The sequence below is a fragment of the Sorex araneus genome, chromosome 2 (assembly GCF_027595985.1).
Source record: "Sorex araneus isolate mSorAra2 chromosome 2, mSorAra2.pri, whole genome shotgun sequence".
Classification (NCBI taxonomy): Eukaryota; Metazoa; Chordata; class Mammalia; order Eulipotyphla; family Soricidae; genus Sorex; species Sorex araneus.
Window position 1 is genome coordinate 233,560,017 of NC_073303.1, and position 13,290 is coordinate 233,573,306.

Here is a 13,290-nt window from a genome sequence, read left to right on the forward strand (position 1 = left end):
GGAAGCCTCCCAGCTTCCCATTTCCCAGGCAGGTATATTGAGACACCGCAGGCACTCAGAGCTCATTGTTTGGATCCTCCACCAGGTCTGGAGAGACGGTCTCGTGTGGGGTGTGGGCAGGGTTGGTACCTGGCCACCAGAGACTTGAAGGCATTCCAGAGATTGGGCATCTGAGCGCACAGCACACCCCCACTTCGGAGGTACCCCCCGTAGTTCCGGTTCAGGTCAGTCACACAGGTCCAGGGCTTGTCAGAGGCGACACACCACTTGGAGTGGTCTTTGGTGGAGTTGTAGGTTGGTCCACCGGGAAAGCTGATCTGGGTGACATCAAACACATGGTACAGGCTGGAACAGTCTGAGGGCATGACCTTCCGGCGCCAGAACTGCACCTTCAGTTCGCTGCTGAGAGCTGCTGCCAGCCAGCCCGCATACAGATCTGCAAAGGAAGGAAGGAGGACACAGGCAGGTCAGCAGCACCCACCCCGTGGACCTGGGCACACAGACACCCCTCCTATCATCATGGCCCCCAACTCTCAAACTTGGGGCTCACCAGCTTCGAACTTTGTATACTTGGTGAAACTCCGGAAGGTGGTGCCTGCCCTGGATGTGAGGGTCACACTCCTGTTCCATGGGGGCTGAGGCACGTGTTTGTCCTGAATCACCTCTGCCAGCTCAGGCAGCTGCTGTCCGAAGTTTCCGTCCAACTTACTGTCATACACCAGGGGGTAGGTGTAGGTGAGCTGTTTGCCTGAGGGTTAGGCAGCAGAAAATGAGGACAGCGCCACAGACTGTGGCCTTGGAAATCAGGGACTCCCGATGCCCCTTTTAGCACTCACCAATGTTTCGGACTGGGCCAGAGGAAAGGACACGCACAGCAGCGTCTGCCCGTATGGGAGCGCATTGGGGGGCCAGTTGAATGCGTCAGTTCGGGCAGGTGGAGGGAACCTGGGCACACTGTGAATCAGCCAGAAACCCCCATCTTGGTCCAGGAGCACCAGACCTAAAGCAGAGGTAGGGATCAGGGCCTGCAGCAGGAACCCCTGGGCGGTCAGCTGGGTGCAGGGAAGAGCAGGAACTCAACAGGAGGAGGCAGAAATCCAGGCCTCGCCTCCCTGCCTGTCCAGGTGAAAGGTTAGCAGACGAAACATTCTGAGGAAACAGTCTTCCCTGGTTTGTAGTGTGGCCTCACCCTTAGCATGTCCGTGATCCGCAGAGCTGGTCTCATTGAGCAGGGTGTTTGGGGGCTGGTCATTGTAGAGCAGGAAAGCGAGCTGCAGGGGGTGAGGGCGGTGCACAGTTCAGGCTTCTTCCAGCCCACCACCCACCACAGCGCCCCCGCAACAGCAGCCCTGTACCACGTCACCTGGTTGGTATTTTGTCCATAGAGTGGCCTCAGGCTGAGGCCCAGGGCCCCAAGTGTGCTGTCAATGGGACCCACGCCATCCTGCCAGCTGCCTGTGTTGGCATCCAAGTACTTGTACCGAAGACCGTCGGGCACTTCAGAATCATCAGTGCAGTCCACAGGTGCACTCTGCTCCCCAGAGCCGCTCTTACACTTGGCAGGGAGCTTATAGATGACAAACCTAGAGTTTGGGGAAAGCACAGAGGACAGGAGGGAGAAGGACAGTCGCCCTTCTGGGAAGTCCCATTTGTTTTACCCAGGAAAGCAGCAGTGTCCAGCTGTCCTGAGTATGATGGGCACCGATGTACTCACCAGTCCACTGGCTGGCCCGAGTCTCCGATGCAGGTCAGGGTCCCTGCAGGGACCCACAGCACCGCAGTCAGCAGCAGCAGACTCAGTGCAGCCATGGGACTGGGCAGGGTCCCAGCACTGTGGGACTCAGGTTCACGAGCTCGCCCAGACCCCTTCTCCAAAGTCATTCCTGTCCCCATGACCCCGCGTGGGAATCCCAATGTAAGGATGTTCAGAATTTGGAGGCTCCAGAGGAGAAGCAGAGCTTTAAAGTATGTTGTGGACCCTGCTCATACACTCGGCTTGGCTTCGACCATGACTCCCATGACCAGTCTCCAGTATCAGGGATCACCGCCCACTTGCTCTGGCCAATAAGGATCACCTCTTTCAGAGCTTCCACCTTTTGACTGGAGTCATTCCAATTATCTCTTTCCCAGAACTGTACTTTTTAGAGGATTTTGAGGTCAGATGCAAATTTTGGTTTACCCCTTTGCTATTTCATCAAACAGCCTTCGGTTCATTCCAAGTGACCTTTATTCTTGTTGGGGTTCGCAAACACCTGATCCTCCCCCTGTTCATTCTGCACATCTTTCTGGCTGCTTTTGTATCTTTGGCTACTGGCAGGTCTGTCCTAAAGGTCTGAAATCCATGGGTTAAAGCAGTAGACTTGTGACCTTGTACCTTGTGCCAACACAGGCAGCTGTGTGAGAAGTGAGGGGTGAAGAGGATGAGGGTGACATGTCTGCAGGGCTAGAGGGGGACATCTCAGAGGTTCGGATGATGAGGGTCCGAGGGTGTTCCTAATACTCATATATTCTTTTTCTTTTCTTTTCTTTTTGGGTCACTGGCTTTGCACACAGGAATTACTCCTGAAGGTGGTCAGGGGACATTATTAAATGCTGGGAATAGAACCTGGGTCGGCCGTGTGTAAGGCAAATGCCCTACCCGCTGTGCTATCGCTCCAGCCCCAATCCCCATATATTCTTGTCTGGTTTTGCCCACGTTGAATTGCTCAGGGGTTTTTCTTGACTCTGCATGCAGGAATCACTTTGGATGGGCTTCGGAACCATAAAGAATGCTGGGGATTGAACCCCGGCTGCCACTGTGCAAGGCAAGTACCCTACCTGTTATACTATCTTTCCACTCCCTATCCCCAGAGATTCTGCAGGTACAATTTCCTCTCTTCTTCCAGCCCCCTAAACGCACAAAGTCAGGTCAACGCTGAAGCTTTTCTAGAAGCGGGGCTGAGGGAAGGTGTGGGGAGACAGGGCGGGGCCAGCCGAGAAGGGTTTGATTCACCTGGACAGGGACTGCTGGATGAAGCTGCAGAGCCCTGGCTCAGGGCTCACTCCCAGGCAGTGGGTGAGAAATAGAGAAGCAAAGACAGCGCCATGACAGGTTCATAAAGAAGCCAGAAGAAGCTAGGCCCAGTTTTGGTCCCAGAATTTCTGGAATTGAGCACAGTTACCTGGAATTGAGTCATGATTTCCCCGAAGTGAGATAGCTATCTTGAGGTCAATCAGATGAGGTAGGGAAGCTCCACCCCTATAGGACCCTGGTGTAACTCTTTTATTTTATTTTGTTTTTTGGCCTTTTGAGTCACACCCGGAAACCCTCAGAGGTTACTTCTGACTGCACTCAGAAATGACTCCTGGCGGTGCTCAGGGGACCATACCAGGGATTGAACCCAGTTGACTGCATGCAAGGCAAACACCTGCTATACTGTACTATCACTCAGGTGCCCCAAAAGCCCTTATCTAACTCTTTTTTTTTTTTTTTTTGCTTTTTGGATCGCACCCAGAGTTGCTCTGGGGTTACTCCTGACTCTGCACTCAGGAATTACTACTGGTAGATCTTGGAGACCATATGTAGGGATTGAACCCAGGTTGGCTGCATGCAAGGCAAATGCCCTACCTGCTGTAACCCTTATGTAAATCCAACTTATAACCAATCAGCTAAATATAAGTAGTGCAAAGCCCCTCCAACTTCGCCAAAGGGTGGTCCGTGGAAAGTCCCTGTCATATAATGTTGTGGTATGAATGTCCCTCACTTTTGAGACTTGGGGCTGCTTGTTCCGAGATGGCTGCCACTGTGTCAATGAACTAGATGAGGGTCCTAGTTTGAGCTCTCCAATAAAGACCCTTTGCTTATTGCATCTCAACTTGTCTTCGTGTGATTCCTCTGGGGAGATCTCAGTCCGGTTTAATATTGGGGTCTAGAGAGATGATGAGTTGGTGCGTGGGGTCTGGAACAGTCTCAGGTGGGATATAGGTAGACTCTGGATCAGATTGGAAAGTGGAGGCAGGGTGTGGCCAGCACCTGGGGCACACAAGAGCAGCCAGTAGGTGGTTTGGCTGGTGAGGCTGCACGTGAGACCATACAAGGTGAGACCATACAAGGTGTGCAGATGTCCTGGGGGTCAGGGTCAGTGTGGGGTGGCGTGGGGGGAGCTGATTCCTTAAGGCTGGGACCATCAGGCAGGACGCTCACAGGGGTAGGTCTGGGTGAGCACTCTTGACAGCAGGCTCACTACCCAGTCTGCAACGCACAAACCAGTTTTTAAACCAGTGCATACTGTGCTGTGTACATATCCACAATATAAAGTGCTCCCCATGCTCTGGGAATGTCCTGGGGCTCCGAATTTTCTCCTCTGCAAGACCAGCCATCCCTGGGGGGATGCAGTTGGTTTTTTTGGGGGGGATGGGGCACACCGGGCGAGGCTCAGGGGTTACTCCTGGCTCTGCACTCAAGAATTTCTTCTGGCCATGCTCATAAGCTGTGCTTATGGGACCATATGAGATGCTGGGAATCAAACCAGGCTCAGCCATATACAAGGCAAATGCCCTTCCCGCTGTATTTTATTGGCTAACTCAAACTAGGACCATTATCTAGTTTATTGACACAGTGGCAGCCATCTCGGAACAAGCAGCCCCAAGTCTCAAAAGTGAGGGACATTCATACCACAACATTATATGATAGGGACTTTCCACGGACCACCCTTTGGCGAAGTCGGAGGGGCTTTGCACTACTTATATTTAGTTAAGTATATTTGGTTATAAGCTGGATTTACATAAGGGTTACAGCAGGTAGGGCATTTGCCTTGCATGCAGCCAACCTGGGTTCAATCCCTACATATGGTCTCCAAGATCTACCAGTAGTAATTCCTGAGTGCAGAGTCAGGAGTAACCCCAGAGCAACTCTGGGTGCGATCCAAAAAGCAAAAAAAAAAAAAAAAGAGTTAGATAAGGGCTTTTGGGGCACCTGAGTGATAGTACAGTATAGCAGGTGTTTGCCTTGCATGCAGTCAACTGGGTTCAATCCCTGGTATGGTCCCCTGAGCACCGCCAGGAGTCATTTCTGAGTGCAATCAGAAGTAACCTCTGAGGGTTTCCGGGTGTGACTCAAAAGGCCAAAAAACAAAATAAAATAAAAGAGTTACACCAGGGTTCTATGGGAGTGGAGCTTCCCTACCTCATCTGATTGACCTCAAGATAGCTATCTCACTTCGGGGAAATCATGACTCAATTCCAGGTAACTGTGCTCAATTCCAGAAATTCTGGGACCAAAACTGGGCCTAGCTTCTTCTGGCTTCTTTATGAGCCTGTCATGGCGCTGTCTTTGCTTCTCTATTTCTCACCCACTGCCTGGGAGTGAGCCCTGAGCTAGGTCTCTGTGGCTTCATCCAGCTGTCCCTGCCCAAGTGAACCAAACCTGGCCTGGCCAGGCCCCGCCCCATATCCCCACACCTTCCCTCAGCCCCGCTTCTAGAAAAGCTTCAGCATTGGCTGGAAAAGGAGGGGAAATTGTACCTGCAGAATCTATGGGGATCAGGGGCTGGAAAGAGTACAGCAGGTAGGGTGCTTGCCTTGCACAGTGGCAGCCGGGGTTCAATCCCCAGCATCCCCTATGGTTCCAAAGCCCATTCAAAGTGATTCCTGCATGCAGAGTCAAGAATAACCCCTGAGCACTTTGAGGTGTGGCCAAAACCAGACAAGAATATATGGGGATTGGGGCTGGAGCAGTAGCACAGCGGATAGGGCATTTGCCTTGTGCACGGCCAACCCAGGTTCAATTCCCACAATCCCTTATGGTCCCCTGACCACCTTCAGGAGTAATTCCTGAGTGCAGAGCCAGGAGTAACCCCTGTGCATCGCCAGGTGTGACCCAAAAAGAAAAAAAAAGAATATATGAGGATTAGGAACACCTTTATGCCCTCATCATCTGAATCTCCGAGACATCCCTACAGCCCTGCAGACATGTCACCCTCATCCTCTTCACCCCTCACTTCTCACCCCAATCAGGTACATGGTCACAAGTCTACCGCTTTAACCCATGGATTTCAGACCTTTAGGCCAGACTCAATGCCCCTCATACTGCCAGGAGCCAAAGATACAAGGGCAGCCAGAAAGATGTGCAGAATGAACAGGGGGAGGATCAGGTGTTTGCAAACCCCAACAAGAGTAAAGGTCACTTGGAATGAACCGAAGGCTGTTTGATGAAACAGCAAAGGAGAAAACCCAAATTTGCATCTGACCTCAAAATCCTCGAAAAAGCACAGTTCTGAGAAATAAGATTTGGAATGACTCCAATCAAAAGGTGGAAGCTCCAAAAGAGGTGATCCTTGTTGTCCCAGAGCAAGGGGGCGGTGATCTCTGTCACTAGAGATTGGTCATGGGAGTCATGGTCAAAGCCAAATCAAGTGCATGAGGGTCCACAATTTACTTCAGAGATCTGCTTCTCCTCTCGAGTCTCCACACTCTGAACATCTTCATATCGGGGTTCCCACGCAAGCGGCAAGGGGAAGGAAATGACTTTGGAGAAGAAGCCAGTTCGGGCTCGTGAAACTGTGTCCCTTAGTCCTGGGACCCAGCCCAGTCCCACAGCCTCACTGATTCTGCTGCTGCTGGCCGCACTGCTGTGGGTCCCTGCAGGGACCCTGACCTGCATCGGGGACTCGGGCTGGCCAGTGGACTGGTGAGTACATCGGTGCCCGTCACACTAAGGATGGCAGGACACCGCTGTATTTCTGGGCAAAACAAATGGGGCTTCCTAGACAGGGCGACTGTCATTCTCACTCCTGTGCCTCTGTGCTTTCCCCAAACTCCAGGTTTGTCATCTACAAGCTCCCTGTCAACTGTCAGAATGACCCTGGGGAGCCCGGTGCACCTTTGGACTGCACGGATGATTCTGAAGTGCCCAACGGTCTTCGGCACAAGTACTTGGATGCCAACACAGGCAGCTGGCAGGATGGCGTGGGCCCCATTGACAGCACACAGGGGGCCCTGGGCCTCAGCCTGAGACCACTCTATGGACAAAAGCCAACCAGGTGACGCGGTACAGGGCTGCTGTTGCAGGGGCGCTGTGGTAGGTGGTGGGCTGGAAGAAGCCTGAACTGTGCACCGCCCTCACCCCCTGCAGCTCGCCTTCCTGCTCTACAATGACCAGCCCCCAAACACCCTGCTCTGTGAGGCCCCCTCCCCCCCCCCCCCGTGACTCGAGGACATGCCATGGGTGAGGCAGGACCACAAGCTGGGATTGATTAGTTGTGCAAAATGTTTTGTCTGCTAACCTTTCACCTGGGCGGGCAGGGAGGCGAGACCTGGATTTCTGCATCCTCCTGTTGAGTTCCTGCCCTTCCCTGCACCCAGCTGCCCACCCAGGGGTTCCTGCTGCAGGCCCTGATCCCCGCCTCTGCTTTAGGGCTGGTGCTCCTGGACCAAGTTGAAGGTTTCTGGCTGATTCACAGTGTGCCCAGGTTCCCTCCACCTGCCCGAACTCACGCACACCACTGGCCCCCAATGCGCTCCCATACGGGCAGACGCTGCTGTGCGTGTCCTTTCCTCTGGCCCAGTCCGAAACATTGGTGAGTGCTAAAAGGGGAGTCGGGAGTCCCTGATTTCCAAGGGCCACAGTCTATGGTGCTGTCCTCATTTTCTGCTGCCTAACCCCAGGCAAACAGCTCACCTACACCTACCCCCTGGTGTATGACAGTAAGTTGGACGGAAACTTCGGACAGCAGCTGCCTGAGCTGGCAGAGGTGATTCAGGACAAGCACGTGCCTCAGCCCCCGTGGAACAGAAGTGTGACCCTCACATCCAGGGCAGGCACCACCTTCCGGAGTTTCACCAAGTATGCAAAGTTCGAAGCTGGTGAGCCCCAAGTTTGAGAGTTGGGGGCCATGATGATAGGAGGGGTGTCTGTGTGCCCAGGTCCACGGGGTGGGTGCTGCTGACCTGCCTGTGTCCTCCTTCCTTCCTTTGCAGATCTGTATGCGGGCTGGCTGGCAGCAGCTCTCAGCAGCGAACTGAAGGTGCAGTTCTGGTGCCGGCGGGTCATGCCCTCAGACTGTTCCAGCCTGTACCATGTGTTTGATGTCACCCAGATCAGTTTTCCCCATGGACCAACCTACAGCTCCACCAAAGACCACTCCAAGTGGTGTTTTGCCCAGGACAAGCCCTGGACCTGTGTGACTGACCTGAACCGGAACTACGGGGGGTACCTCCGAAGTGGGGGTGTGCTGTGCACTCAGATGCCCAATCTCTGGAATGCCTTCAAGTCTCTGGTGGCCAGGTACCAACCCTGCCCACACCCCACACGAGACCGTCTCTCCAGACCTGGTGGAGAATCCAAACACTGGGCTCTGAGTGCCTGCGGTGTCTCAATATACCTGCCTGGGAAATGGGAAGCTGGGAGGCTTCCTCAGATTCCTGGGGAATAAAGAGTGTGGAAGATGCAACCATTCACCTTTTTGGGGTGGGCACTGGGGCTCTAAACTGCACTCTAGTTCCCAAGGAAGCCCAGGGGCCACTTCTCTGTAGATCCCCAAAGAGGGTGCAAAGAGAAGGGACTGGGACTGGCCGGAGCCATGCCCAGGCAGGAGCAGGAAAGGGTGGGTGGGCCATGATCCTCCAGAAGAGGGCGTTGGCGATCCCAGCGGTCTGGCAGTGAGACCCAAAGGCAGTGCAGAGGGAAGAGTCTGGCCCTGGAGTGACCAGGACTTCTAACACTTCCAGGTGCAGTGTGTGAGAAGGCCGGCCTGGCAAGGTCGGGTAGAAGGGGGTTCCCAGGGAAGCTCAGAGAGCACAATGACACTTTGTGGGCTGTACAACATAGGCCCCTCCAGGCTAGGGCCTGGGGTGTGGGGCAGGGCACCCCTTTTTTAGCCAGCCCTGCCGCTGGTGCACGGCTTCAGCAGGACATCGAGAGGTCAAGCCCGCTTCCGGCTTGCTGGCCTGGACAGGGAGGGAAACTCGTAGGGCTTGTGAGCCGCTACCACAGGGTGTATTCTTGGTGGGATTTATGGGTAGAGCCTAGGGGTCGGGGACAGTTTGGGGGAGGCAGGTTGAAGCAAGTCCTGCTCAGTGTCTCTGTTTCACCTCCAGTATCCAACGCTCATGGCCCCACCTGACCTTGGTGCAGGGCACATTAGGGCGGCAAATTCCTGGGATCCTTGGAGTCTACACTGGGGGAGCTGAGGGGCCTTAGCCTTGGGCCCGGGCTTCACTGGTCCACCACTGCAGGCCCGTACAACTCACCACGATGGGCACTGAGGGCAGAGCCGCCTTGCCAGAGCTGCTGCGCCAACACCTCTCATACTCCTGCACGTGGCTCAGCGCGGCCTTGGCCATGGCCCCCCTTGGGCCTCTCGGACCTTTCTCTGTCTGCACGCTCTAATGTCACGGCAGCTGCGGTCCCGTACAAGGTCTGGCCGCTGAGGGTGGTCGCACGGGATAGGGTGCAGGCATCCATGCCCCCGGTAGACTCCTTCTCCTTGCAGGACAAGGGCGTCCTGGGGGCGCCATTCAGCAGCAGCATGTCCTCTCCTGTTAAATCTAATCGGGCAGAAATGGAAATTGCCTTCCCAGTGATTTCCCTCATTTCAACTTCTCACACATTATTTTTGTTTGTGGGTGTGGTAAGAGCAGACACGCCCCTGTTGGCCCCGCCCCCCACACTGCCCAGTGCCTGCTCACCTCTGGGGAGCCCCTCTCCAGGTCTTCTAGCGCAGGGTCATGACCCCCAGGCACTCCCACTGGCTGGCCCCCTTGTCCCCTGGGCCCTTGGCACCCGGCTTCTGCTCGGGGGTCTTGGGTTTGTGCTGTGACAGCTGCTCCATGCTGCTGCTGACCTGTCCGGTAGAGTGGGTCACGGTGGACTCTGAGCTTGGGCCCCCCGTCCTGCTTTAGCCTTTGGAATCGGCTTTCCAGTTGCTGGACCTGCCGAAACCCCGCTCCAAACCATCCTTGCTGCCAGGCTCCCCACTAGTAGCCCACTGCTCTCAGCTCAGTCCCACCCAGTCCTTGACGCCCCGCCCATTTCTAGCCCCAGACCCTCAAGGACGGGTTCAGGCCAGATCCCGCCCGCTGTGTCACACTGATGCTGGCCTTCGGTGGTCCTGCTCAGCCAACCAGCACTGCGGGCTACTCATTGCTGTTCGGGGTCCTGAGCTCTCCTTGCAAGATCCAGGCTCATTTTAGGCTGTTCTGAGACCTCCCTGCAACCACCAAGTTTGAGGAGCAGGAGAAGAACTGGCGAATCTCCACGGGCTCCTCCTCCGTGGTGTTGTCCTTTGTTATAAGAGATCACGTGGTGGTACCTGTCTGAGAGGGCTGCGGAGGAGCACTGGGGCGTCGGAGCCGGCTGCATGCGGCACACACAGCTCCTGGGCTCTCCCAGCTAATGTGTGCCGTAGCCGACTCAGCCTCTGGCCACCCCATGCCCTGCCCTGTAGGGCTTAGCATCGTTGCAAGCCCAGATGCAAGTCTGGAACTTTCTTTCCAGGAATCCTCAATTTCTAGGTCCCACCTGCCTCCCGCCTTCCTTTTTCTTTCTCCGATTTCTCACTCAACCCCAACCTCAAGCTGACCACACCCATAACGCCCCATCACACCCTCTGGCTCCGCCTTTGTAGCTTCTCTCACCCAATCAGGACCCAGACCACCTCCCCTGGCCCCACGAGGCCCAGCTTCAGTGCCACAGAAAACCACTCCACGTAGTGTGTGGCCCCCAAAGGACCCTGGGCCTGTGTGGGTGACATGAATCGGAACCTTGAGGAAGAGCACCAGGGTGGGGTCATCCTGTGTGCCCAGCTGCCTGCGCTCTGGAAGGCCTTCTAACTGCTTTTGAGGTCTGGGAGCCCTGTCAGGGCAGCTGGCCTTAACACCTGTGGGTAGCTTCTACATACCAGTTGTGACTCAGTCTGCTTATCTGTGAAATTGGAAGCAGGGTGGCACTGGAGAGATAGTGTAGTGGATAGGGTGCCAACCTAGTACATAGTACACCTGGGTTGATATTTGGTGTCCCATATAATTCCCTGAGAACTGACAGGAGTAATTCCTGAGTTCAGAGCCAGGAGTAACAGGAGTAAGCCTTGATTAGTGCCAGATGAGGCCCCAAATCCAAAACCAAAGAAAAGAAAACTATATTAGGATTCCTTTAAAATAAGAATAAAATAAAATAAAATAATAATAATAATAAAACAAAAAAGGATGGGGGAGCAGGGTAGCTGCTTCTGAGTGCTAGACATAAAAGAATTTGGAAGATGGTGCTATTGACCATCTGTCTGGGGGGTGCAGGGCTTCAGAACAGAAAGGGGAACTAGAGCAACAGTACAGTGGGAAGGGCATTTGCCTTGTATATGGCTGACCCTGGTTATTATTCCCAGCATCCCATGTGGTTCCTTGAGCACGGCCTATGAGCATGGCCAGAAGAAATTCCTGAGTGCAGAGCCAGGAGTAACCCCTGAGCATCGCAGGCTGTGCCCTCCCAAAAGAACAACTGAGTCCCCCCCAAGGATGGCTGGTCTTGCTGGGGAGAGAATGGGGAGCCCCAGGATGCTCCCAGAGCATGGGGAGTGCTTTATATTGTGCATATGTACACAGCACAGGACGCACTGGGCTGAAGGCTGGTGTGTGCATCGCAGGCAGGGGTCCGGACCCTTCTGCCAAGAGTGCTCATCTATACAAATTTAATGCAGTCCCTATCAGGATACCCATGACATTTTTCAAAGAAATTGACAAAACACTCTTAAATTTGTATGGAATAATAAACCCCCACGAATAGCTAAAGCAATCCTTGGAAAAAAGAAGATGGGTGGTGTCACCTTCCCCAACTTCAAACTCTACTACAAAGCAGTAGTAATTAAAAGAGCATGGTATTGGGATAAAAACAGACCTGCAGACCAATGGAACAGAGTTGAATATCCTGTCACAGACCCCCAAATATATGGCCACTTAATCTTTGACAAAGGAGCGAGAAATGCAAAGTAGGACAAGGAAATCCTCTTTAATAAGTGGTGCTGGGAAAACTGCATAGCTACCTGCAAAAAAATGAACTCTGACCTCTGTCTAATGCCAGGCACAAAAGTCGGATCAAAGTGGATTAAAGATCTCAATATCAGACAAGAATCTATAAGGTTCACAGAAGAAAATGTAGGCAGAACTCTCCATGACATTGAAGCTAAAAGCATCTTAAAGAATGAAACAGCACTGACCATGCAAGTGGAAGCAAACATAAACAAGTGGGACTACATCAAACTAAGAAGCTTCTGCACTTCAAGAGAAACAGTGACCAAAATACAGAAAGAGCCCACAGAATGGGAAAGAATATTTACCCAATACCCATCTGAAAAGGGATTAATATCAAGGATATACAAGACACTAGTAGAACTGTATAAGAAAAAAAACTCCAACTCCATCAAAAATGGGGAGAAGAAATGAACAGAAGTTTGCTCAAAAAAGAAATATAAATGGGCAAAAGGCACATGAAAAAATGCTCCACATCACTAGTCATCAGGGAGATTCAAATCAAAACTACAATGAGATATCATCTCACACTAGAGACTGGCACACATTCTAAAGAACAAAAGCAACTAGTGCTGGTGTGGATGTGGGGAAAAAGGGATGCTCCTTCACTGTTGGTGGGAATGCTGACTGGTTTCCAGCCTTTCTGGAAAACAATATGGACAGTCCTTCAAAAAAACTAGAAATTGAGCTTCCATATGATCCCGCAATACCACTTCTGGGAATATATTTCAAGGATGCAAAAAAGCACAGCCGAAATGACATCTGTACCTATATATTCATTGCAGCACTGTTCACAATAGCCAAAATATGGAAACAACCCGAATGCCCTAAAACAGATGACTGGTTAAAGAAATTTTTTGTTTAATTTAAATTTTATTGAATCACCATGTGGAGGGTTACATAGTTCTCAGGATTATGTCAGTTATACAATACTCAAACACCCTTCCCTTCACCCGTGCCCATATTCCATCACCAACCACCCCATTATACCTCCCGCCCCCTCCCGCCCCCCCAGTCCCCGCCCTTGTAAGTGATAAGTTTCACTTCGTTTACGCTTTATCTTGGTTACAGTCCATGTTTCAACACATAACTCACTATTGTTGCTAGGGTTTCCCCCAAAAAAAGAGAAGACAGTCCCACTGTCAAGGAAGCATTTGATGGCTCTCCATTGCTGAGAATGCAGAGATATTAAGTCCCGCTGTTTGTTACATAACTTTTCTATTTTTTTCCCCCCTCGTCCTGCGCCACCAAGATCACGCCTGTTTAGTAATCACCACGCTGCCTGACAAAGGG

The 13,290-nt window shown here is 52.7% G+C and overlaps 2 protein-coding genes across 2 annotated transcripts; one reads left to right on the forward strand and one right to left on the reverse strand.

Moving 5' to 3' along the window:
* Nucleotides 1–62: 62 nt before the first annotated feature.
* On the reverse strand, nucleotides 63–1,809 carry LOC101559170 (deoxyribonuclease-2-alpha-like). The gene is made up of 6 exons (XM_004616796.2): nucleotides 1,715–1,809; nucleotides 1,364–1,583; nucleotides 1,190–1,271; nucleotides 833–1,000; nucleotides 551–748; nucleotides 63–436 (listed from the first exon to the last, which is right to left on the reverse strand). The coding sequence occupies exons 1-6, from the start codon at nucleotides 1,807–1,809 to the stop codon at nucleotides 63–65; spliced, it is 1,137 nt and encodes a 378-aa protein (XP_004616853.2).
* Nucleotides 1,810–6,500: 4,691 nt separating this feature from the next.
* On the forward strand, nucleotides 6,501–9,101 carry LOC101558906 (deoxyribonuclease-2-alpha-like). The gene is given in 9 exon segments (XM_055124606.1): nucleotides 6,501–6,667; nucleotides 6,801–6,853; nucleotides 6,887–7,000; nucleotides 7,092–7,157; nucleotides 7,394–7,489; nucleotides 7,492–7,560; nucleotides 7,645–7,842; nucleotides 7,957–8,310; nucleotides 9,076–9,101. Coding segments are annotated over 9 exon segments (1,143 nt in total).
* Nucleotides 9,102–13,290: the final 4,189 nt, after the last annotated feature.

Coding starts and splice junctions, on each gene's coding strand:
- LOC101559170 (XM_004616796.2), bottom strand. CDS start 1,809: ATGGCTGCACTGAGTCTGCTGCTGCTGACTGCGGTGCTGTGGGTCCCT. Junction 1,584..1,714: donor TCGGGCCAGCCAGTGGACTG/GTGAGTACATCG, acceptor CCCAAACTCTAG/GTTTGTCATCTATAAGCTCC. Junction 1,272..1,363: donor ATGGACAAAATACCAACCAG/GTGACGTGGTAC, acceptor CACCCCCTGCAG/CTCGCTTTCCTGCTCTACAA.